At 42.7% G+C, this 26540-nt stretch overlaps 1 protein-coding gene across 1 annotated transcript in view; it reads right to left on the bottom strand.

The window, feature by feature from the left end:
• The window catches only part of agbl4 (AGBL carboxypeptidase 4), a 323638-nt gene that overhangs the window by 133151 nt on the left and 163947 nt on the right, over positions 1–26540 (bottom strand). Inside the window, exon 5 of the mRNA XM_074635409.1 lies at positions 15509–15725. Coding sequence (XP_074491510.1) covers positions 15509–15725 — 217 coding nt within the window. The remainder of the gene's footprint in view (positions 1–15508; positions 15726–26540) is intronic.

Below are 26540 nucleotides of genomic sequence, written 5' to 3'. Positions count from 1 at the left end.
ACAATAGGTGACGGGAACCTCAAATCTACTCGCCCGTTTCCACAGCAACCAATGAAGGAGGAGGGAAAAAAGGAGGGAGGGAGGAAGGAGGTAAGAAGTCTCATCTCACTCACTCATGCACACATCCACTGCTATTTGAAGCCATCAGTCACTGGAGTCAAGTCTTTCCCTTGGAACTTAGCATGCAGGCTCTGGCCTGTGTAACTGGCGCCGGTTATCTATCTGGATATTGTCGATTTGTTATCCAAAGCAGCGGGGTGAAAGCACTCGTTTTCTATCCTTCATGATGGACAATTGGCCTGAAGTAAACTTAAAATGGTTTGAGTTGTCAGACAAAAGAGTGATTCCCGCCACTGCTAAATTTGAAGCAGAAAGATATGCCGGGGAAGTTAGACACTGTTTTAATTAGAACACATTAGATGGAACTGATTTGATTAGATGAAACTGAAATTGTGCCAGCAGGTTGTAACGGCATACAGCTCCAGAAGAAAGAGATATAACAACCAAATTTGGTCTCTATATCTAATTTCCATGTTCATGACAAAAGTGCAGAGGGTGAATTTTCATATATTTCACCCATTTAAATTATTTCAAGGCCTAAAGTTCGGCATGATTGATGGCTCACTTTGATGGCGTGGCCACTTTGAGTGACAGGTGGGTGCCGTACCAGGATGCTAGCAGCCTGCGGTCTGCTCTGCTACGTCACCCAGGCCTGCCTCAGCTCCACCCACGATCCACCTCTACCCATTTTTGGACTAGCCGGGAGTTAGGCTGTATCGTCACTGCCAAGTTGGAGACGACAGGAGCCTCCCACTATGAACTTCACAACGGCTCTTCAGGAACCAATGGGTGACTTCAAGTAGACTAGATCCATATTTTATACAGTCTACAGACATATCACGTTACCTTGACAACGCCAAAACAAGTTATGTACAATTGTGGGTATTTCTTTTTCGTTTTTTACTGCCTGATTTGAATGTCTTATTATTGATTCACTCTGGATTAATGGACAGCGCCTTAATGGTATTAATGCTACTGTATTTGATTCTTTTGACATTATTATCTTTCCAGCTTTATTTATCACTGCTAATATCTGTATTGGAATGAGCTTTAGTTTCTCAGGTATTCCGTCACGAGCATAGCTGCATATTTGCGTGTCTGCCTGCCACTCCACTGACATAACAAGCTGAAAGTATATGTAAGTGTTGCTAACTCATTAAAGCACAGACACACACAGGGGGATTTTTTCATTAGAGAGATGGGTTCTTTCAAACTCTGTCTTCCACAAAAGAATTGAAGAGGGAAACTTGAAAAGAGAAGGCACACGTATATGACATATCTCAAAAGTATGAGGCAAACAAATGGAAAATGAAGACATTTTTCTTTGAGACTGCTGTTGATTTTCTTTCTCCCTCGCTATCAATAGGAACTCCTGCATGGAAATGGAGAAATGGATTGATGGGAAACAGAATACTCATTTCCTGCAAAGTGTTTCCCCAGCCATCAGATGGCATCAAACAATGAGACACAAAAAGATGGAGAGAAAGAGAGAGGAAGTGTACAAGAGGGAGAAATCGTGAGAGTGCAACAGAAAAAGAGACCCCACATTCCTCCTCCATGCCCCCTTGTGCCCTATGGACCCTGCACCCCGCTCTGATGTGACTCTGATGAAAAGCAGGCCGCAATCCCTTTCAATTTGGCCAGTGTGCCCCAGTCCTGTTAAAGGCAATCGACTGGCTGAACAGAGGCACTATATCACAATATGCAGGTGCAGACGAGCCCGGCAGAGGAGAGAGCGGAGACATGGCGCCTTAGGAGAGAGAAAGGGACTCTGGCATCCATCTCTCTCACACTTAGGCTGACGCTCAACCATGTGGGAGAAACACACACACACACACACACACACACACACACACACACAAAGGCTAGGCTGGGCAACAGTGGGAGAGCAAGAAAACGAGAGGTGAGAGAGAATAGAAAAGTGGAGGAAAAATGGAACCCGTCACTTCCTTCATTTTTTTTTTCTTCTCACTTCAGGTAAAAAAAAAAAGGGGACAGAATAACATAAACTGTATTTTGTGCAGCTGGGGAGTGGGACGGCGAAGAGAAGGACAAAATAAAAAAGCCTGTCTGGAATGAGAGCAAGGTGTTTGTTTGTCGTGGTTAAATGCCTGCGTAGGCGTGGGGAGGCCAGTGGCTTGGCTGGAGCTGTTTGTTATCGGGTGTCTCCAGGCCCCCCAGGCGTGCCGAGCTGCTGGCCCGAGTCAGAGGGGCTGAGCCCGGGGTAGGGTGAAGAGTCAGGGCCCTCGCCTAAGGATGGGTGAGAGGCCAATAGACTGGAGAGAGCAGCAATGGCCAGAAGAGGTTTGGACATAACACATGAAAGCTCTGATTTATCCTACAAATATTCAGTTTATTGACATTCCCCACCATGACTATGGAGGACGAAACCTGCCAAAATAAAATAAATAAATAAATAAATGACTCGATAAATAAACATTAAATGTAGCAAACATATTATTAAAAATAAATGTAGCCATTAATTAATTAATTGATTAAATGTGACATAAATTGATATTTCTGTTTCAATTTGCTTCTTTATTTATTTATCTTTGTATCAATTCCCTTATTTATTTATTCTTTAATTTTCCCTTTTATTTATTTAAGTATTTATTTTAATTATTTCTTAAATTTATAAAATGTATTTATTATTATTTATTTATTTGTGCATTTATTTATTTATTTATTATCACATTTTATCAATTAATTATTTGCAAAATGTATTATTAATATAATTTTTGCTATATTTAATGACATTTATTTCTTTATCGAGTTTATTGAGTTTATTTTTGATTTTGGCAGGTTCTGTCCTCCATAATTTCCTGCCTAGAGTGTAATTAAACATCTCGTGCTTAAATGCTCCAGCCAACGATGTAGCCAGTATACTGTACTAGACTGCATTTAAATCTCCACTTGTCTAGGCACCATAGAGGACATCAGAGAGTGCTGTACATTGAGATTGAGGACTTCAGGTACACACTTGGCATGTAAGAACATAAAGCATTCATACCCTCTCAACATCTTGAAGGGGACACTGAAGAAATGGAAGCTGAGAGCTCATAGTACAGGCTCGGGTCAAGGATTTGGTTTCATGTGACGTCTGATCTGCTTCATACAGAATTCCTATCATGCGACTGTTGGATGGTAAGGTCTATAACTGTAGGCAAGGATAAAACCGCAGCAATCATACAGTTTAACCGTGAGCTGTCAGTCATCCTCGGCTTTGGGCTCCAGCTTATCACTAAACATATTGGCATGGATCAATCCTCTATATCTAGGATTCAGAAGTAATCTAACCCTGCAGACGTACCAAAACATATACATGCAACATACAAATTAGCTCGCAGCCACACATTATTGCGTGCACAGACTGTGTTATATACTGCAGCACAAACGCACGTACTTGAAGAGCAACTTGAAGGTTGAAATCCCTACTGAATTTAAACTTTAAGTTTCACGGACATTGTGCTTTGAAAAGATAATACACAATTACAGATTTTTTAGGTCGTACAGTATATGTCATTATAGCAGAAATTCAGTCACTGTGCAGTACGGATAATAGTAAGTCTGGGCAGCTGTCATTGACTGTGCTTTCCAGTACCCATACTATTTAGTATGCCAGAAAAAGATGTAGTATACATAGTATTTCAAATGCAGTACAAAAATACCAGGATGTTCTACTACCACTACCAATAACATCATAAACAATATGGACTAATAAAAACATATTTTATATGTCTTCGATTTGCTGGATGCTAATAGAACATGTCATTGCCAACTAGGGCTCGTTCAAAAAATTACAACGCCAGTACCTTTAAAGCGATACCGATACCAATAGAATACTACTTCAATACTATGCACTACTTCATTCAATATCCATCATGTGAATGGAAGCTGTGTGTGTGTGTGTGTGTGTCCCACAGGCTAGCTAATGGCCACCGCACTGCACAGCGCTCATACAGCGGTTACTGCTGATAACGTCGTCCCCCGACCCGTAACGCTACCCCTCCGGTTCAGCCCCCAGGTTAAAACTGTTGCTCTGCACTGTTGCTCTTTGTTAGCCCTGTTTGCACTGTCAGCACCATTAGCTGCTAGCACCATTAGCCGCTAGCCGTTGGGCTCAGACATCTCTGTATTCAGAGCCGTTTACAAGCAGGCAATCCTGGCTGTATGGGTTGCAGCTGCTGCGGTAGTGGGCCCATCACACGTTGCATTAAATCAAAGAACGCTTGCGGTGATTGGCTGCGAGCAAATCCATACATATAGTCATTTTTTTCTACATCTGAGCACAAAAAGGAATGATCGCAGTTATCATTTGACTAGAGAAGAATAGATACTTCTTGGTACTAGGTTATTTTGGTCGCCCTTTAAAAAGGTATTGAGTACCCACATCCCAACTGCCACCACTTAAAAACTGCAAAAAGATGAAATTAAAGTTCATCACCTCATCTCTACCACCTGTTGCTGTTTTGATTATCAGCTGATAGAAATTCAACCTCATACCTGCCACCTCATATGCCACCCGCACTCACTTTAAAAGGGTCTCTCTGCCCACATGGCCACATGGGGTGCAGCTTCTCTCTCCCTCTCTCTTGCAGTGAACACTATTAATGTGTGGAGTTAAGTCCCATAACTGACCAAACAAGCTGATCCTTGCACATTAGTTTCTGATTTGGATGAGTATCATTACTCTTGACAGTAGCCTACTGGACAACCACTTCTACTTTTGGTACTTCACTGTCCATTATTTCTCCTAATCCTTGTCTGTTCCCGGTCCGTTGGACTCCTAGCAGGATCATAATTATAAGGCAGTGGTCCGTCAAATGCAAACGTATTTTCAATCTTGGTGTCAAAACTTGAATCAAGATTCATAGCTATTATTGTTCGACCACTCTCCCTTCACGTCACGTCCTGTTTCTCAGTTTTGAGGCGGATATGAAAACTGCCCAACAAAAACGAGTCCAGATGTCAATGTAGTATAGATATCTTATTTTGAAAATGAAAATGAAAAAGCAGCTTCTACACACGTACATATGTGTGTGCTCAGTCACTCGCACATATACAAACAGACGCACACGCCTGCAGCGAACAGGCCAAACTTTATTCCTTACAAGTAACTTTTGACAAGTTCTCCTCCACATCCTGGAGTTGTATTCAGACGTGCTAGAAGGGAGTGCTGGAGAGCAGTCATGTAGAAAGAGAATGCTGTTACTGGAGTTATTAACAGGCTCCTGTGTTTCCCTCCTCTCAGCTGAGCTATTCAGAGCATAGCGTCCTCGTCTGCCACAAACACATGCCGACAGACAGACGCGGCAGACGGACACACCGTGCAGCCCTTCTACGCACTGCGCAGTAATATGTTTTTTGCCCATTTACAACAAATTAAGTTTCCCTCAAAGTGAATTTCAAGCTTGGCTGCCTTTGGAGGGCGAGCAACTCTCTTTTCATTAATTTTCATTCTTTTCCCCCCCAAACAAATGATCTACTGTACAGCCCGCTCTGCGTTCCTCTCTCTGTCTTTTTTCTTCCTCTTGTTTTCTCCCCTCTTTGCCTTCTTTTTTCTTGCTTGCCGGGCAATGGAAAGCAATTACACTGTCAGAAAGGTGTATTCTGATTTATTAAAAGCCTTGAATGCTATCTGTTTTGTTCCCTCTTTGTGTCCCCCTGGGTCCTGAGTGCTGACACCCAAATGAGACGGAGTGAGTGCTCCCTGCTCAGTGCTCCATCTAGGAAGCCGGCAGAGTAAATATCCATTGGCAGAGGAGGGCAGATAGACGGCGGTAACGCAGCTGCGAGGACGGGAGTAGATTTGCCTCTGAAGCCGCAAGAGGTGGGAAGACACGAAAAGACAAAGAGAGGCGTAAAGAGAGAGAGAGATGTGTCTGCTTTCTGCTGCACAGGCTCAGTTTGAAATGACATTCTTCTTACTCTTTCGTTTCATAAATCAAGTCCTCAACTATCCACAGAACTCCGGTTCACAGCACTGTAGGCCCATAAAGACCGGCCATTTCAGAGAACTTTTCATTAGCTCAATTCCTCACTGAAAGACGGAAAGAGCTGAGAGAAGGTGAGAAACAGAGTGGGGGAGAGAAAAGAGACAGAGCGCTAAGCCATTAAGGTGTGAATAAGTTCCAATTTCCAGAATAAATATTATCTCTGTCTGAGTAACCCAAAATCTGTGTGCTTTTGTGCCAACATTATAATAAGGATCAACAAGGGGTCAGCGCTGCGTGAACATCACACCATCAAATTCAGAGAGCTTCACCTGTGTGATACTTTAATCTATTTATTTCCCATATTTTGACGACACAGAGTTGACCTGTGTAAAACTGTAAAGTTAAACACAGACACCCGATGTGCGCTCCCTCTCTTTCACAGTAGGCATTAACAACCATCCCTAATGCACTCCCCACCACCTCCTAATCCGCACCGCCTCTCCCTCATTACCGCGTTCTCGATCGCCGGAGAGATGGGAGAGATGCGTAATAAAGCATCTAGTATCCTGGGGGAACCATTGGTCGGAGATAAGAGGCCATACAGCACTATAACGTAAGGACATAGATCATAAACCTGCTTATCTTGTGCTCCCTCTGGACCAGACGTCTAAAGTCAACCACTCTGTGGCCAGAGGACGGTCTCGCCTCAACCTTTTCCTCGGATTCCTGCGCTAGACTACAGACGCCGCCATGTTGGTGTGATAGAATAAGGGGTCACTCGCTAATGAAGGGAAACACAAAGCGGCACGAAAACAAGAATTGTTGCCGAGAAACCTGCCATGATATTACGATGACCTTTTTCAATCTTTGAGGAATTTCCTCAGAGTTCTGACGCCGAGGTGCTGTAGGCGGTGATTAACATATTATTAGACAATAAAGAGTCTAGCTCTTTCATCCAGATACCTGTTAGCTGCTGCCAAGCAAAATGGAAAAACTTCCCGAGGCCAACAGAGAACAATTTATGACAAAAACAAAATGGCAGAGGTAAAGCAAGGACCCATGAAGTTTAACAACAAGCAGGAGACAAACACAAAGAAAAACTTCATCACAAGTTGTGGAAGTAAGAAATATAGAGTGAAAATTAAATTTCCACCCGCTGATATTCCTTAAGTTGCCTTGTCTTTTTCTTTTGCATTTCCCTTTTTGAAATAGTTTTCCCTCCCCTGTTTGATGTTTAGGCCACAGCTAATGCATTCATGAACAGTCTGCCACCGAAGGAGAAAAAAAAACCCTCTGTTATCTTGAGCTGTTTACCTCGCCGCTTGGGGAAGAGCAGTTTGCTTACTTGAGTGGTGGCAGCTTGCTTGACTGGTGAAGTGCTCTTGTCTGTCTTGAATATATGCTAACAAAACTGTCTATGTTTGGGGGAACATATAGCTAACATGTCTAATCGGCTGCCTAGCCCCATCTGTCTCATTTGAATGTGGTGCTGTAGTGAAAAATATTGACACTGCAGTGTTATTTTTTTTTGCTTCCCTGTGAACTGTATGATTGAATCCATTTGTGTCTCATACAGAAGCCAGTCTGGACTCTCCGTTCACTGCTAACATACAGAGTAGATGCTCTGGAAGTGGACACCTCTCATGTGGATTCACTCTGCAGTATCACCTCATCCACATGATAAAGTGCTGATTGGCTATTCAGGTGTTGGCCTTTAAAGGAGACAGTCAGTAGTTGGAGGGCTCTCTTCATTACAAACCATTCACAGAATAGCTCTGAACTCAGCTCTCATCCGCTTGCACTAAAAGTTGGCATTAATTAGTTACTGTAATTAAAACTGACACTTCGCCACTTTGCATGCTGTTACATTACTCAATGACAATGTATGATGTGAAAAAAAAACCTTGCTACGAAGATATGAATAGTGCCAATCACTCAGTTCCACACAAAAGGGAAAGCTTCCTGTGACAGAATTGAGCTGTTCCTAATGTGATACAGCTCAATTAGTATATGTTATTTATATTCATAGTCTTTTTAAGTTAAAGGGCAGGTCCATTATTCATCCAAAGTATGCATGCTTTAGTGTCAAAATGCTATGTTCCTATGCCATTCTAAAAACTTTTTCCAACGTGACTTGACGTAGGTTTCTGCACGATGATGCTGCTACATGCACAGTATATATATACATCCTTATAGTCAGGGTATTAACGTTACATACAGTAACTTAGATGGCGGTCAGTCCGGTCCCTGTTTAGAGAAGCAGACAGGAGTACCGACACGGAAGTTAAGCAATGTACTACTGTGCGGAGCCACGTTAGTTTGGATCCGAAAGTCACACAATAACACATACTAACCAATCGATGCAGCGTGTTCTGTGAGGTAAAATGACTGTTTTTGTGAATGGAGTCTGGTGTGGTGGCTTTGAAGACAGCGATATAATGGCTTCAGTTCCCCATCAGAAAGGGCTGGCCTATGGCAAGGTAAAGATGTGAGAATATATAAAATATAAATAAACTTAAACGTCGGACAGCACTTTCAAAATATCCTAACTAACCCTTTCAGTTATTTCCAAACTTAGCACAGCTAACTTTGACTCAGCTAGTGCACATTATTCATAACCTTGTTGATTAGCTTCATGATTAGCTTACTTTGGTAGCCTACGTCACTGCTTCTTGCGAACGGCTGAGTGGGAGTTTCCATTTGAAAAAGAAAATGGAAACGAACCCAGATGGACCCGCCCTTTATTTGAGGTTATATCATGACTCTACAGGGTTGTGATGCAAAGTCAAAACTGGTGAAATACAAAATGTGATGATGAATTGTCACTCATTCAGTTTGCATAATCCATGCACATTTTTCTTGTCCAGGTGCTGAGTGAAAACTGTTATTGTGATTTCTGTTTTTCCAAGGATTTGCAACACTGTCCAATACACCCTTTAAAATGTCTATTATTACAGTTTAGTTAGTTTCAAGCCAAAATGTACTCCTCGTACCGAATTTTGTACTCTAACTTGTATCTTTGTACCTGACAAAGAGCAAGAAATGTTATATTGTACTTTTTATAATATAACTAGAATTACCGCTGACTACTCAATTGCCAAAAACTTGATTTGTGAGGTCACAGTGACCTTGACCTTTGACCACCAAAATGTAATCAGTACATTATAATGCCAAATTTGCCATTATAAAATACACATTTTATAGGGAATGTTTTACAGTGTTGCGAGTCTTTGGGAAACAGAAATCCTAATGGTCTCTCATTAACCCGAGATACGAAATGTGCTTTGCATGTGGTGCGTTTCCTATGTTTTCTGTGCCTCCATCAGTTTGCCTAGCTCCTCCAGTGTGGCTGCTGACCTTCTCCTCTCTCCACGGCTGGAGTGGCTATTGATTGGATCTTGGCACACAGTGTACAAACATAGAGATAAGGAGAGAGAGAGGCAGCCAGGCAGATATAGCTGCAGTGCCCACTCCACTCCCCTCCTCTTTGCTCTAAAAAAAAAAGAAAAACCCTGTTCTTCGAGACTCCACTCCCACTGAGCAGACACCCAGACATGGTACCTGAACACTGATAGCAGACAGGATTAGGTCCAAAATTCAATCACAACAGTCTAAGTAATGTTAAGTCACTGCAGCCGACAGTGACCGCTGCCTCTCTTCAACACAGTACAAGTGATCTATCATAATCTGGCTTTGATTTCTGAGATTTCAAAAGGGAAAAAAAGAAGTGAGTGGATGTGACATCTCTGCGCTGTGATTCTGAGATCAATAGTTTTACTTGATGTGAACAGAGTCACAGTATAATAGCGAGCAAGGATTCAGGCCTCTTAAGTTGCATGCAGGCTAAGTCTCAAACAACCTACCTTACGGCTGGTCTGTGGCCTGTCCACTCGCCCACCCCGAGGTCTCTCATTTACACTTTCTCTCCATCTGGTCTACAGGCAGAGGCTGTGCTGTGTCAGAGGTGACTAATAGTGTCATAGACCGGCCCTCCCCAGCGGGACCAGCACAAGGAAAACTCAAACTGCTGCCTCCGCAACTCCCGGGCACACAAACACTGCCTACTGGTGAGAAAAAAAGCAAAACGCTTTGTCAACTGGCAAGGTGGGCAAATAAGGTGCTTTCTATTCTAGATGGCTGGGGGGGACACTTACAGAAATAAGGAAATAGTTTGAAAGGAGGAAGCAAGTAGGCATCTTCTTTTAAGAGGCTTGTTAGTATGGTAGCAGGTCAAACGCATACTCTCTTTCTCTGTGTCTTTGTGGACATGGGCGCCTCAGGGGGAGAAAGAGAGAGAGAGAGAGAGAGAGAGAGAGAGAGAGAGTTTACTCAGATACTGTCACGATGGTCTACAAAAGGAAATGTTCAGACAGACAGGGACCAGAGGAACAGACGAAGGGCCATGAACCCTGCAGAGCAGCAACAGGAAGAATCCAAACCCTTCTCCTCTGGGGAATAACAGCAATGCTTCTGGTATTTGTCTTTGTGGGTGATATGTGAGTGTGTGAGAGAGTGTGTGTCTACGTAAAGTGTGTCTGATGTGTTTCAAGGACCTGTGTGTTTTAGGCAATGTGGGTAATCACCACCAGCTAAACCATGCATATCTGCATACACACATGACAACAAGTTACCCAAACTAAATAAGGTTATAAAAAGTATTTTGATAAAAATATAATTTAAAGCAATACTGGTTAGCTTAGCTTAGCACAAAGACTGGAAACAGAGGGAAACAGCTAGCCTGGCCCTGTTCAAAGAGAACAAAGCTCACCTACCAGCATCTCTAAAGCTCAATAATCATCACGTCATGTTTTGTTTGTTTAATCCAAAGTGTAAAGTGCCATTTAACGGGGGGTTACTAATTATTTAGCTATTTAGTAGGATAAAACAGTATGTGAAATGTTTTAGTATGTTCGAAACCTTAGTATGAAACCAATAATATGAAAATTGCATAGTATTTACCATGAAATATTACGGTATGCAAACACTGGACACTACGCCGGCATTAATATCCCACAATGCAATGCGATAGTGAAAACAACATTCATAACAGATGTTGACGGACAGATGTGTAACATCACTAATGCTTCAATTTAAGTGTAAGATTTCACTTTGCTAGACGTAATATATTTTTGAACAAGTTCTGACTTTATTCTCATAAATCATCGTTTGGTCACATGAGGTTGATACGGGTTACCATGGTTACGTGTCTCCAACCGGCAAGGAAGCTCTCAGGAAGTGACGACGTAGATTACTGCTGAGTGTGTCCGAAAAGATACAAACTATTATATATTTCACACAGAAGTATGTTGAACAATAGTACACATATTGAACATCTAGTGCATAGTATAAGATTTCGGACGCCGCTTATATCTAACTGCTGGGAGCAGAAACTTCCTTTGGTCTCCACTGGTTGCCTGGCAACCAATCCAGAAATAGTCTGGCACATAATCCCTCATAAAACGCAAATTGTTGTTGTTTTTACACTTCTAATTTGTACGGATTAAACGAATGAGATATAACGTGTTAATTAGCAAACTTTAGAGGTGCAGATATGAGAGTGGTATCTTCTCGTCTAACTCTCCACCAGAAAGCGAATAAGCATGTGTCCCAAAATGTCTATTACTAACTATATAACTAATAAATATTCATTTAAGAAGTGATTGTTCTTGCCGCGGACCTCAGGCTGAGCAGGTTGTTGAGGGCACAGTGATTCAGACATAGTGTGTGGGTCCAGGCCATAATGTGCTTCACAGTTAATGAGTGAAGCTTGAAAATCTGTCATAAGCTGGTAGGCAATATAAAGACATTACAAGTGGAGTAATATTTAGTATGCCAGTTAGGAGACCAACACTGTAATCTAAACGTGAGGAAATGAAAGCATGCACGATAGACTCGGTGTCTCTGCAGCTCAGAAATGAACAGATTTTGTCAGTAGATGACAAAAACAAGATTGGACGACCTTGCTAATATGCTTTTCAAAATTAAAGTTGGGATCAGACAACAAACGCTGGTTTATGACAGAAAGCTAGTGGGGTTTTCAGGCTTTACTGGACAAATTGCTGTGCATCATCATCATCAGGATATTCCATCTAATCTACCGATATCTAAACATCACTCTTGTTTCCCTGTTGGGAATGTGCGATGCCATCATGTCAGCAGAGGAAAAACTGGGAAGTTGCCACCCACACTGCGATATAAAACTGGTGAAAAGCCACTCGTATTGTAAGGTCTTAATCAGAAAGGGAAAACCACTTAAAGAGAAGAATTTGAGAATTGAGAGGCTGATCTGAAAATGATATTCAGATCCACCTGGCTTGCCCTTTTCATTCCTCCCAGAACAGTTACATCTCTCTCCCTGTTTCTGTCTCTCCGTCTCAATTAAACTGACTCCTTACAATGCAACTGAGCTGAATTCAATCTGGCTCAATGTAATTTTCACTCCCCTTTGGTGAATCTTGGTTCGAGTAAGATAATAAAAAATACCTGCCTCGTAAATTAACAAACACTTCCTCGTTCATAATGATGAAGAGAGCTGGAGGTGAAAACTAAAAAGACCTTTTTTCTTTTTTTTTTATACAGTATCTGAGTCGACCAGTGCAGGCTGGATAGCAGAGATTTTGTACGGAGGAATACATTACAGAAAACAAATTAGTCAGCAAGATAGAAGAATGCCAGTGCAAATGGCCCTGGCTCTTATTTCCATCCTTATGAGATAACTGTACCCATTAGAAGGTTAAAGCTATTGTGGTGTCCCTGCAAAGACTCTGCCTCGGAAACGGCAGCAATCCGTCTTTAAACTTTGATGCAGCCAGAAAGCTTTCCTCATCCCTTCTCATCCCTTCCCCTCTGACCTGTGTGTGTGTGTGTGGGGGGGAGGAGAGGGGCTGGGGAGGGAGAGTGTGTGGAGTTACATATGTGCATGAGATAGAGAGGGGGAGAGGGTAACAGCCAGAGAGGGAGCAGACAGAGAAAGAGATATAGGAGGGCGGGGCTGGGCTGTCTGCCACCCAGGCCCAGAGAACATAAAGAGAAAAATACGGCCATAAAACCTCTCTATGACTATGAATACTAATTCTGACTCTGTGAGCCAAACCAAGCGAGTCTGTCCTCCTCTCTGTTCCCCTCTGTCTCGCTCAGAGAAATGATGTGGCTTCGAAATGAAGCAGAAATAGTGCGCTGCACAGGCTGAATGTAAAGCTTGGTATTTACACTATGTTATACACAACGCAGTAGTAGTACAGATGGAGAGGGAGGATTAGTTAGGAGCAATGGAGAGACATTTTACATTTTACTATCCTGTGATGTTTTCCATGCTGTTTTTTTTATTAATTTGGCTGTCTATTGACAACAGATTGTATAGCTGTAAGAATTAACAACAGAAATGGGAAACAGACTGGAAGCACTGATAGTATGAATGAATATCGCCCTGCCTACGACCCTGGAGGTCCATTCACCAAACTGTGTTCTTTTGTGGTTGGATTTCTGACCACACTTAATCCTTTAGATTTTATATAGTTACTGTATTTTGTTATAGGGAAGTCACAATACCAGAAATTTAGTAGTTGATAACAATACCAGTGAAATTCCACAATTCTCTATACCAAATTTAATACCACAATAAAAAACTAAAACTAAAACAATAAATCCCATGTACTTCAACATACACTCATTTATTACCTTTTGCATACTGTTTTTTGCAAATGTATTATTAATCCCTGATGATCCACCTCAAATTTCTCACAAAAAAATCTAATTTTAAAAGATTATATTTGAACACATCATGATAATGTTATAATTGACCGACATCCAAAACTCATTTTTATTGAACAGAGCTTGAACGCATCATAATAACTTCAATTTAACCTCTGCATGTTAGGTGTTAGGTGTCTGTTGTTTAGCCAAGCAAGACTTTGTTGCCAACATGCTGCTAACTGCTAACGTTAACTAGCACTCCTCCTGCCAGACCGGACAACATCGTGGTAGTGACCTGTCAATCACAAGGTAGCTACGCCCTAAAGCATACCCTGCTTTATGGTCTTATGGTATTTGACTCTAAATGGGACCATAATTTACTAAATGAACATCATGCTGTATTGAAGAAAACTTGAAACTACAGATTGAGAGCATAAACTCATGTTTACAATGTTTACTGAGGTAAAAAATCAAGTGAGAAGTAGGCTCATTTTCTTTACACATTAAAAGTGTTGAATTGGCAAACCACCGGAAGTCTTTTATTGTGAAGGAGCCAGATAAAATGCTATGTATGTGCCCTTAGTGATGATGCATCTACAAAACAAGACAGCAGACATGTTTGCCAATTTAAGTCAAAGGATCAATTTCCATTTTTGTAAGGGGGCAATGAAACAAGAAGCAGCCGTCACAGTGAGCTGTTAGATGAAAAGCTGCAGTCCAAAGGCTCACACTGTGGTTCGTGAGAACCAGCACTCCTCCAACTTGTCATTATGCTAAACATCTCTTTTTACTGTGCCACGCCGCTCACGCCGTGCATGCATCACGTGATCAGACCACAGCTGCTCACAGCATGATCGGAAAAGGCCAATTATTGACTTTCCACGATATAAAAACAACATAAGCGATGAATCCTCTCAGCGCACAGTTTGGTTTGCTGCGTTGTAAACAGACACGGCAGTTGTTATTCTTCTGTTGTATTTCTGACAGAGTGGCAGCTCAAGGCATGTTTACAACATTTTCAACAGAATTTTGAGGACCTGCTGAAACGCACTTGCTGCTACAACCAGTAACCACAAAATTAACCAAAACTGAGATTTGTTATAACTTTTTAAAAAAGATATCAGGTGAATCGTGTCATATAATTTGCACTGAAGCTGGTTTTGGTTAAAGAGGTATTTCTAATTTTCTTAACCATACCATGAGCTGTTTCCTGCCATGGTTTCTAAATGTTCTATATTTTATGGTCAGCTGCTCTTTACAAATACCTGTACTTTCATGGCGCCCCCCTTGCAGCAAGCTTTTCTCTGACAAATGTTGGCGGACAGAAGAAAAAGTCGTAATCTCTCAAGCATTTCTAATGAGTTTTTCTCCTACAATTATTTGATAAGAGCAGACAAGACTGGAGGCAGCGTGTATGATACACTAGCTCCTACTGCCGAGGTGAGAGCTCTGCTGATTACACACAGAGCCATTTACACACTCACACAAACATGCACATGCACACACACACACACACACACCCAGAGGCTTACAGTCCGTCATCTCAGAGTGCAACAATCCTAATAATAACACGAGAGGCTGAAGTTATGACCGGCAGGCACACCTAAGTTACCAATCTGGGTCTCCTTATTCTGAACATACACAGACACACACACACACACACACACACACACACACACACACACACACTACAACATATAACCCTTCCACCTCTTATCTTCACCACCATTCAACTTCTCTGCTCCAGCCATAACCGCTACCACCCCACACCCACACTTTCTCCTCCACCTGCCCACAGCACTCTCCACCTCCCAACTCACCACGCTGAGTCCCAGCTGCTCCCTCTGCAGGTAGGGCAGGTTCCTGCGCTCCAGGCTGGCCAGGTAGTGCTGCAGTCTGGAGTAGGTGTAGGGGTAGCAGTAGGCAAACTGGTATACGTCGTCCTCTCGGTCAAAACAAAAGGCAAAGGACATGACGTAGTTGCGCCGGTGGTCGGGACAACGGTAGTAGTACACGTTTTTGGCAGGAAGCCTCTGCCTGCAACAGACAAACACATTATAGAGAAATTAGGGCGGTAATTTACAAGACAGGTCTTTTAATTTAGGAACATGAGGTCCTGAAGGGTTACGACTGCATCAGGTGAAGATGTGAGGAACACTGAGAGCACAGCACTTTCGCAAGAGAAGGAAAAAAAGTGCAGAAAGTGTAATGATATGATAAGGAGAGTGACTCATAAGGAACACATGAGAGAGTTGAGAAATCATGATGCAGAAGTTGCATCAACTTGTCAGTTCGTCGTCTTCGAGAGATGTTGAGTTCCTGGCAAAGGAGTACAAGAGCTGAAGGAAGTACGGAGATATCACCTGATAATCAAGCTGCTGGGGAAGTCTGAGAGGTTCTGAACTTATGAGGGGTGAATGTTAAAACAAACACATAAAAATTGTTTTTGTTTTGATTTGTTTTATTTATACTAGTGCAGTGCCGGGTCACGGCGTGCTGTATGGAGCGGGCCGATTGCTAGGCTCCCGAACGTGATGCAGGGAAGAGAAGAAGAGTTTGGTTGTAACGTTAGTATATCCAGCATCCAGCAGCAAAAGGGAAGTGCAGTCAATGAGCCTCGGCTTGTAAAGCCCCGCTGCTGCTGTTGATTCAAAGTGTATTAATATTGAATGTGCTGCGTATCCAAATTGCACCAAATTCAACACAGCACTCCCTTGGGTCCCTTGAAATACAACCGCGTGAAGGACATATCGTTATCGGACGTAACGCCACATGACAATTTGCTGATAAATTATCAAAAAAAGTCAAAATCAAGAGTTACTTCTTTTGAAATAGGGGTGAGTTTAGACAAACAACATTTTCTGATCATTAATCACCACTTTTTGCCTTCATTACTGGAGCATGTATGGCATATGACAGTGATACACTCATCAACATCGGAGAAGGAAGCACAGGGACTGGAAAGTGCAGCGGACCTTGAGATGATCACCGCCAACAGCATCTTCCGACCAACCAGCAAGACCTGCCGGATCAAATGCCACCGAGGGCGGAGTCGAGGGAGGAGAGCCGGGATTGGAGCTAAGCTAACCCAGCTAGCACCTAAGGCTACTCCACTACCCAGCCTGCTCCTGGCTGATGATCGATCACAGGAAAACCAGATGGATGAAATAAGACCTAGGCTAACCAAGCAACGGGAGGGACTGTTCTTTACAAAGACCTGGCTCTATGGTGGCATCCCGGATCAAGCTACTGCATATGACAGGCGGACCGCAGGACACAGCGCAGGACTCCGGTGGGACGAGAAGAGACAGACTCTGTATTTACATCAATGTCGCTTGGTGCTCAAACACAGTCAAAGTCGATGGACGATGTTTCCCTGATTTCAAATGTTTAATGTTAAGATGCCGGCCACATTATCTGCCTAGAGAATTCGCTGGTGTTTCTTCTGCTGCTGTTTACATGATACACATTCAACAAATGCACTACTGTTTTTGTTTTGTCCTGTTTTTCTTGAGTAGGATAAATGGACTACAACTTCACACTTCGTTGTGCAACCCTGTGTTGCAGAATGACAATAAATGATCCTTGAACAATTGACAGGAAGAACAAACACAACAAAATGTAACTGATAGATTGAGAATGAAATTGAATATGAACAGCAAAACAATGAAATGAAATTACAAAAGATGATAAATTGTCAGCTAAATTCAAAGGTAAATTGACTACATTAATTAGATTTATTTAGCATTTTATTAGACTTTTTTTCTTCTTTAGTTTGTTTCTATCAATACTGAAAGGCACAACCACTGTAAGTAAGCAACAAAAATGAGTCGGCGTGAATGAAAATCCAGCAGATAAAAATCACTCACACAAAACGATAATCAACCCTAATACTAATTTGGTAGGTTTTCCATACATTGATCTCCAAAAACAGGAGAGCTCACCTTTTGAAGGACAACTGGAGAATTTGGCATCACAGTTTGTGTCTGTGAGCATCAAATATTTTCAGCTTTGCACTTCAAAAGGCAGCAAATATTTGAATTGTGACGACTATGATGCTATTGTACTGTGAGTGGTGTGTTTCATGTGTAATTTAGAATTGCAGTCTGAGTGAAAAGCAGAACATGTGTTTCCTTTTTTGCTCAAATCTTAAGTTGTAGTGTAAGTGAGCAATTTAAGACAATTATATCGAGTGAGGAACGGGTAAGCACCTAATCTGTGTGTCGGTTTGTTGTGTTCCTTGTTGTGTTGAGCGTACAACGGTGTTTGTAATTTGCTGCCTGTTTAATGTTGTGTCTTCTATGCCTTCTCTGTTGTGTGCTGTGCTTGTGTACTTTGCTGAATTGCGTGTTGCATGTTGCATGCTGGGCCCAGCAGGGCAAAATAAAGCTGACTGATCTGTGCACCTCATGGGCGATCGATGGGGTACGGGACAGTACTGCTGCAGTCTACAGAACTTCTCTGCTTACTCGACATGTTTTCTTTTCACACTCTTCTCCCGTCTATCTTTGCCTTCCTCTCTTCCCTCGTTTAGCCCTCACCGCTGAGACATGGTCAGAGGGAGGTTGTGTGCATGCCAATGACTATATTTGCCTTCTTTCTCTACCTTTCCCTTTTCCTGTCTTTCTCCAAACTCTCTCGTCTCGTCCCGTCACTCACTGACTCCGTCACGACAGTTTACGTGGAGAAGACCAAGCATGGGGAACAACAGTGCTGCCTGGCAGACGCTCTGAGAGAGGAGGATAAAAGGTGGGAAGAAGATGAGGACGATGAGTGACTGGTGGGTTTGGGGTGTTGGGAGCGGGGAGAAAGGTGGAATAAGGAGATAAGGAGAAGATGAGAGTGCAGGGCGATGGCAGATCTGGGCCCGATACAGAGATATACGGGAAGGGGATGGCGGCTAGCAGCGCGGCGGATGTGTGACGGCGGGGCTGGCTAGTGAGCTAGCGTCTCTGGCAGCAGATCAGATGAAGATGCTATCGGGGCTGCGATAGGAACAGGACCTGATAATCAACAAACAGGACAGACTGCTCTGCGCCAACTCTGGCAGAGTGAACTTCTCTCTCTGATTCACCTCTGGTGAGGGAGGACAGGAAGGAGACGCAGCAGAGTTTTATGTGTTCGCTCAGACACCTAATACATCAGGTTTGGCCGATGGACCTGCATAGAAATGCATAGTGAACACACTTGCATGCATTTCCAAACACTTGAAGATGTCCCTGCAGGTGCCTTGTAAAACAAAAAGCTAAATCACTCGGCCTCTCTCAGACAGAGAGGAAGAGAAAGGCAGGGCTGATTATTCCTTCCGAGCAGAGGAGGAGAGAGGAGAATGTATCTGCATGTGGCTATCTCAGCAGAATACTAATGCAGCCAGTGGCTAGCTATACCACACCCAGTCTTCCCACTGGAACCAGATTATCAGCCTTGTTTTACAGCCTGTAAAGCCGGACAAAGGAAAAAAAACAACAAGAAAAATGTTTAATCTTGGAAAAAATGAGAGCAAATTTTGGAACATGAATATTATTTTTTATAAGACCACATGGGTTTGAAGTAGAGCATGCTGTGAATAAAACTGACCGGCAAGGACAAAATAAACCCCCACATGACACACACACACATGACACACACACACACACACACACACACACACACACACACACACACACACACACACACACACACACACACACACACACACACACAGGTGCATTACTGTGGTGCCAGCCCTCCAAGGGGCAGCAGGTTAATTAAAATAAGATGACACCTCACCTCTTTACATATTTCCCTGTTTGGCTCTGCCCATCCATGCAGTCCCACTCCTCTCTGTTTCTCCTTCTCCTTCTCTCTACTGGGCACTGAGTGACCTTGCCGGAGACTGGAAAAGTCCTGGCTATTGATTTTAATTACTGCTGCTTGTCCCGTCACAGCGTTATAGTTATAGGCCAGAGAAAAATAGCTCTGTGACTTTCTTATGGAAAGAGACTGCCTGGAAGGCCTGAGCTCCAGGCTAAGGAAGAAGGCTGTAGCTGCTTTAGGTACCACTAGAATAGAGTAGAATGGACATTGGACTGTTTTCTGTGGTCATTTGACTAGTACAAAAGAAAATGACGATTGTTGTTAGTTGTTATGGTGACATGAGAACACACGTCAGTGGGGATGTAAAGTGTGATCGCAGCTTTGGAGATAGATGGCTAGTTAGCTAGGTAGCTTGTCCTTCTCTGGAGAAGTACTTGTGGTGTCTCCAGTTGGACCTTATTTCGGAAATATGTACGGTAGTCAATGGTGAGAGACAAATAATTTTTTGACCCCGTTTGAATTACGCCTTGAGTCACACATATGATGTTTGTCAATTTAAAAGATCATTTTGCAAGTCAAGAAAGTCACAGGTTTGTTGTAGTATCATGTTTTGTGTGAAACCGCTCAGTGAACTACATCTCTTGCATTATATACGTCTCCCGACACGAGCTAACCTAGCTATGTTCCATGCACAAATGAAACGTCATCTTACTTGATGTGTTTTATTGAGCGACTCCTGGTCTTTTTATCAGCCAGGAAGCGAAAGATCGACCGAGAACAGCTGCTCGTGTGAGTACATCCCAGTACAAAACACACAGACATTGTAGTTTCAGAGAGAGAGACGTCACTTACGTGAGTTTTGGGTGTGCAGTCTTTCTAATTACGTATTTTCACAGACTGGTACTTCAACAGTTTTACAACAAACTGGTACTTTTCTTGACTTGCAAAATTATCTATCGCCACACTGGTGACGGAACATGAGACGATTGTCACTCATCTAGGAATAGCAATGTGCTTTCCTATGCTTTCCTACATGTGTAGAAAAAACATTTAGTTGTTAATTTGATTCATTTGCTCTGGCTCTCTGTGCTTTTTAACGTTACTACTCCACTGCTCGTATTAGCCGTTGCAAAACCTCACCTCAGTGATTCCGCGACTTGCCGTCAGTCGGTTTAGTTTATACGGAAGTTAGTCCGCTACAACGGTCGCAATTGCAACGGTACACGTAAAAATGGCCACCGCTCTTGCTATCCTGCTTCGTTGATTTGAATGGGAATGTCAATTTCACTCTCACTCTATTTCTACGGCTACCACAGTCGTGCACACAAATATGAAAAATGCACATAATCTTCAGCACAAGCACATTAATGTGCACAGTCCCTTTGGTTTTTATCTAAGCAGTGGCTGCTCCTGCTCGGCAGCTGGCAATTTGTTTTATCTAAATGGTACCTCCCTGTGCCTCTCCCGTGCCCATCTCTTGACGTGGTACAGTGCCGTCGCTCCCAAACAGAATTATCACGGCGTGGGAAGGGGGGAGAAAATGGAGAAGCTTCCCCCAGATGATAACGCACTCACACATGGTTTTTACAATTCAGTGATTACAGAGACACAGAAACACACACACACACACAAACAGGAATATGCAAAGAGCCGCACGCTGAAACGAGGCAGCGAACTCCGAGCCGTGTGTGAGCTACATCAAGGTCATTCCTTTGACAGCGAGCTGTGGGACAAGTTAACTGCCAGAGCGTCTCATCACAGCCTTACAGAATAAAGAGAAGGACGCAGAGCAAAGAGAAATAGAGAGGCTGAAACACTAGACAAAGGCAGAAGAGCGGCTGACAAATAGAGAAAGAGACAAGTAAAGAGACAAAGTCAGAGAGAAAAAGGGACGGGGGAAAAAAAGAGACAAGAGGAGAATGAAAAGGGAGAGGGTTTCATAGAGCTAGCAGGCAGCCTTTAGCGAAGTGTCACTTTGCGTGCCGGGGCTTTTCTACTTCTGAACCATTGGTAGCTACAAACTCCCGCTCTGATTTTGATGGCACATGCGTCTCTCTGAAGTTTCGAGATGAAGGCTTCTAAATTGGTAGCTTTCATACGGGCGACATTTTGTCTATATTTTCAAAATCAATCAAGCGTAGAGGACACGCCAATCACTGCTGCTCTGAGCACTCTCACAGACAAAGGCAAAAACATACAGGACACCAGGCCTGGACGCACTCATCTACTCCCTTTTTATTGTCTATCTCACTGTTGTCTCTTTCGGCTTGTCAAACGCTCATCCCGTCAACTGTTAGGAAGGTTAAATGTCTTCCAACATGCCCGTACGGCTGTCAGGCTCCACAGATTCCCAACCAGCTCATTTAAGGCAAATAGTTAGTCCATTTGGCAAACATTTCACATTGAATGACATATTTCTTTACTCCCTCTGTGTAACTACGCCAATAATTGAAGAGGCAATATTTCTTGGCACTCTAAAATGACGCCAGATGTTAGATAGACTCATTGTTTTTAAAACGCGTCTCCGCGTTCTTGTCTTGCATACTAAGTCAAGCAGAAAACATCCTCCGTATCATTTGAGGAGTGTCAAACGTGTGGCTATGTATATTCATGTGTGAGGAAGTGTGCATGTGTGTGTGTGTGTAAACATGACGAGATATATATTCTTGAGGCATCCATCTATCTTTTTTTGGATGCAAATCAAGTTGCAACAAAGCTTTCCGGAGGCACTGTTACTAGGCAACCTGTGCTTGCTTTGTAATTTGGTGGGCCTGCTGTATATTGTATGTGGCCGTACAGTATATTTATTAGGCTGTGTCTTTACAAGAGTGTGTCTTTCCATTGGGACTAACTTACACGACCAGTGAAGAAAGAGCATCAAATGTGCAGGAGGAAGTCAAAGACTCCGATTTTTGAAGTGTGCAACACTCATGTTCACCGTTTTCATAATGCTAATCAGAACTTCCTGCAGCAGCGTGTTAGCCATAGAAATAGAATAGGAGTAGAAAGGACATGATCAACGTGGCACGATGGTCAGAGCGTCGGCCATTTTTATGTGTACCGTTGCCACTGCAACCGTTTTCGCGGGCTAACTTCTGTCTAGATCAAACCTACTTACAGCAAGTCACAGCCACACAGAGGTGAGGTTTTGCAGTTACAACTAAAATGGACATGAGCAGTGGAGTTGTAACGTTACAAAGAATAGAGAGCCAGAGATAATGGGTCAAATTTAACAACTTAATGCTTCTGTACGTAGCGTAGATAAGCACATTGCTATCGCCAGATGAGTGACAACTATGTTTGGCTCATTTTCTGTTAGCAGTGTAGCATTAAAGCATGGTGGAATTAGATAGCCGAACATAGTTGTCACTCATCTGGCATCAGTCCCTCCGCCTCATGGTACGTGTCCACAGGATCTGTCCTTTCCGCGCTTTCCATTCATTTTCTATGTAAGCAGCCGTGCAATGCATTCTGGAAGTGTAGCATTGCGTTTCAAGAGATTGACCCTCATTTGCGTTAAGTTGAGGTCCAGGCTACTTTATGCAAATCAGGGGCGTCCAGCATGACTCGCCGAAAAACTTCAAAACTAACCGTTGTCGATCTACAGACAGATTCAGCAACTGCATGGCATATTTCTCGCCTAAAATGTTTTCATAAACACATTTCGGCAAACTATTTTTGTAATATATGAGAAAAAAAGAGCGGTAGCCCATGACTGAGAGCCTTCGCCAAATCAGCTGCCAAGTGCGACAGAGAAAGAACGACAAGCTAATGTTAACTAACCAGCCATCCATCCGGAGCTGCGTTAGTTCTCTTCCTGGCGAGCTCTGACCGACCACACTTTACAGCCCAACTGATGTGTGCTCTGTTGTCACCATAACAGCTAATATAATCACCATTTTCTTTTGTACTAGTCAAATGACCACTGAAAACAGTTCAATGTCAGTTCCACGCCTATGGTTGTAAGCATTAAGTCGCAAAGATGCACATCTCAAGCGGGGCTGATGATGTAATATAAGCAGGGATTAATGCTACTGGTAGGTTTTTCTGGCTAGCAGCAGCAGCAGATTTTGCAGGAAGCAATAACACCCGTGAATTATAGACTTTCCTGTAACAAGGGAGCTGAGAGTCGCACACCTGTGGAGACAACAGGCCGTTAGCAGCCTCCTCAGGTCAGAAACAGCCCTCTGATGAGGCTGAAACACGACAGAATAAGACGCACTCGCATCAAAACACCCAGGAGGTGTACTCTCACCAGGTGGCCTTTTACACCGCTCCCTGTTAGAGGCATTGTAAAGCAGCTTTTAGACCTAAATTAAATTCAAGGTGAGTTAGCGGAATCAAGTCGGTCAACATCAGATCACGCCCACAACGCTTCTCCCGAGTTCAGATTATGCAGCAGACATAAAAATGTGGAGTTATTTCCATAAAATTCATAAATCTTGGACCCTCATCTAAATAAAACACATTTGCTGTTTATAGGAGTAACCCAGTTTGTTCTGCTGATGTGTTTAATACGGAGGGAGTGGTTGTGTGTGTGGCTGTCTGTCCTTGTGCGTAAAAATTCATCTCTTCCAGTAATTCATCTCTTTTTCATGTCACCCTCTCCCCGTATCATCTTCCACTTCTCAGTCTAATTTACTGTCTAGTTGGAAAAACACCTTATACTTCACGCCTGCAATTGTATTTTTTTTAAACTTTCTGGCATTTTGTGTTTATAATTGTCACAGGAATACTCTTTGACCCTGACCCTCACAATCCTTTGTCATTTCGGTGATCTACCAAATTCTCATCATGTAAATCCCTGCAATGTAAATATGACCGTGTGCCTCTATCTCAAACTCCTAATCTGTTCCACTCTAAATCTGCGAGATATGTACAGCCCTCATACATTCACATGGGACACTTTTATCACCCCTGAGGGGGCACACGGAGATGAAAACACTGGAGGATTTACTGTAGCTGCTCTAACTCATATGCCCTGAGATAGTGGCGATGAGGAATATATACAAAGAATATGTATTTCTCTTCATTTCTCTTGTCCTTATTTGAATTTTCTCATCATTAAGTCTCCAGTGGAGTTTTTAATTTGTCATCTTAATACTTCTGCCTGATCATTTCCTGAGTATCTGATTTAAGAAGCTCCTTGGGGGAGGGTTTAATCACAACAGCACAATATGTTTTAATAATTTGACATTTCCTAAATATATGAAGACAAATGAACTTGAAATTAAATCATCAGGTTGTTCTCAATGCTCTTTTCGATAAAGGGAATTACTGAGCAGTGTGACAGTGCCTGGATGGACCAGTAGAGGGCCACATGTTTGAGTGAGAGGTGACCTGTTGAGAGGTAAAGGTAGAGAACTCAGAGAGAGAGAGAGAGCTGTGCATTTATTTCAAATCAACTACAGCGCACAATAACTACTTTGTCCTGTGAGATGTGTGTTCTTTCCAATACACACACTCAAACTCAGAAATGTGACTCCTGAGGGGAAAACTCCCCGACAAATAATGCAGTTTGGTTGTAAAAGCAGAAAACTGTTAAGAATGCAAACACATTTATCTGATAATTAAACCTCTGAGACCTACAATAGACCTGTTTTTCTCCTTTTTAGGTGAGTGCAGGGGGTCATTAGGGGAGATAGCAGGTCAACAGTAGATGTCACACAGAAATGGTGTACATCATCTGAAAGCTGGGAACCTGGACATTAATTTGAGATGCGGATCAGCACCATGTGTCAAATTGTTCTGGTCATAAATCAGACATACAAAAAAAATTAATGAATGAATGAATTTAAATAAAGTGTAAAAGTGTATAAGGGTTTAGAACATTATGATCACAGTATATGATGGCCATTTCCATGCTATATTCTGTCTCATAAGTTGTTGCAGCAATTTTTGGGTTGATACCATTTGTTACACAGATTTGGTGCTGAATTTAACCATTTTTTACCCATCGAGAATTGATAAAAATGATCAATAATCCCTCCAAAATGCCACATTGGGACACCGAGACCTTGAGGAACACCATAGAAAAAGCCATGCTGTGATTTGGGATCAAAAACTTTTGACATCTGGGGATTTCTGCAAGAATTGCATTACCCATAGAACCCATTTTCATTCACATATCTTGAGGTCAGAGGTCAAGAAACCCCTTTGAAAATGACCATGTCAGTGAGGCGTTTTTTAGCCTCCTTCCTGACATTCCTTAGATTTTCTAGTTTTATATGATACCTGCACCTTCACTCTATTTAAAACAGCCCGCTACAGCCTCTAAAAGAGAGTGAAGTCGGTCTGGATCGCGGGTCTCAGAGGGTTAAAGGTTACATGACTTCATAATTAGATGGACAAAGTATATTATATCTTTGTATAACCTGTTTCAAAAGAGAGGCCGAGACAAAATTGCAGTTTGGAGTCGTCTCTCAGACACCCTGACAAAAACACTGTAACGGACTGTAGGCTTTTCCGAATCAATCAGTCCTCAACTGCAGTGAAAAAGTACAACATACCCCGTATATATCCCAAAGGGGTCTCGGCTAGATTGAGCATGCTGGGCCTGCAAGTAGCCAGCTCCCCTGCGTCTTGAGGGGCAGCAGGGCAATTAGCAGGAAGCAGATGATCACTGCGCCCTCGCCACTGTGGCGCCACTGGTCCCCTATGGGGCAACAGGGCAGGTGCACATTTGTCTGGAATATAATGGGGGGTACAGAGGAAATACACACAAGCAACTATAATAAAAAAATTGTACACACACACACACACACACACACTCATCTAATAAAATGATGATGTCAGCCTTAAGCCCCTGGTGAGTGGTGGTGGTGTGTAAGCTGGTGGGAGTGGGCTTGTGTGTGTGTGTGTGTGTGTGTGTGTGTGTGGGAGAGAGAGAGAGAGAGAGAGAGAGAGAGAGAGAGAGAGAGAGAGAGAGTTTGAGAAAGGAGAGTGAAGAGACCGTACATCTATAATTGTGTGATGCAGCATTTCCCAGAGTGCAACATTATACTCCCATCACATTATCTATGTGTGTGTGTGTGTGTGTGTGTGTGTGTGTGTGTG

This window comes from Sebastes fasciatus, chromosome 5 (genome assembly GCF_043250625.1).
Source record: "Sebastes fasciatus isolate fSebFas1 chromosome 5, fSebFas1.pri, whole genome shotgun sequence".
NCBI classification, from domain to species: domain Eukaryota; kingdom Metazoa; phylum Chordata; class Actinopteri; order Perciformes; family Sebastidae; genus Sebastes; species Sebastes fasciatus.
This window is presented reverse-complemented; position numbering and strand designations above follow the sequence as displayed.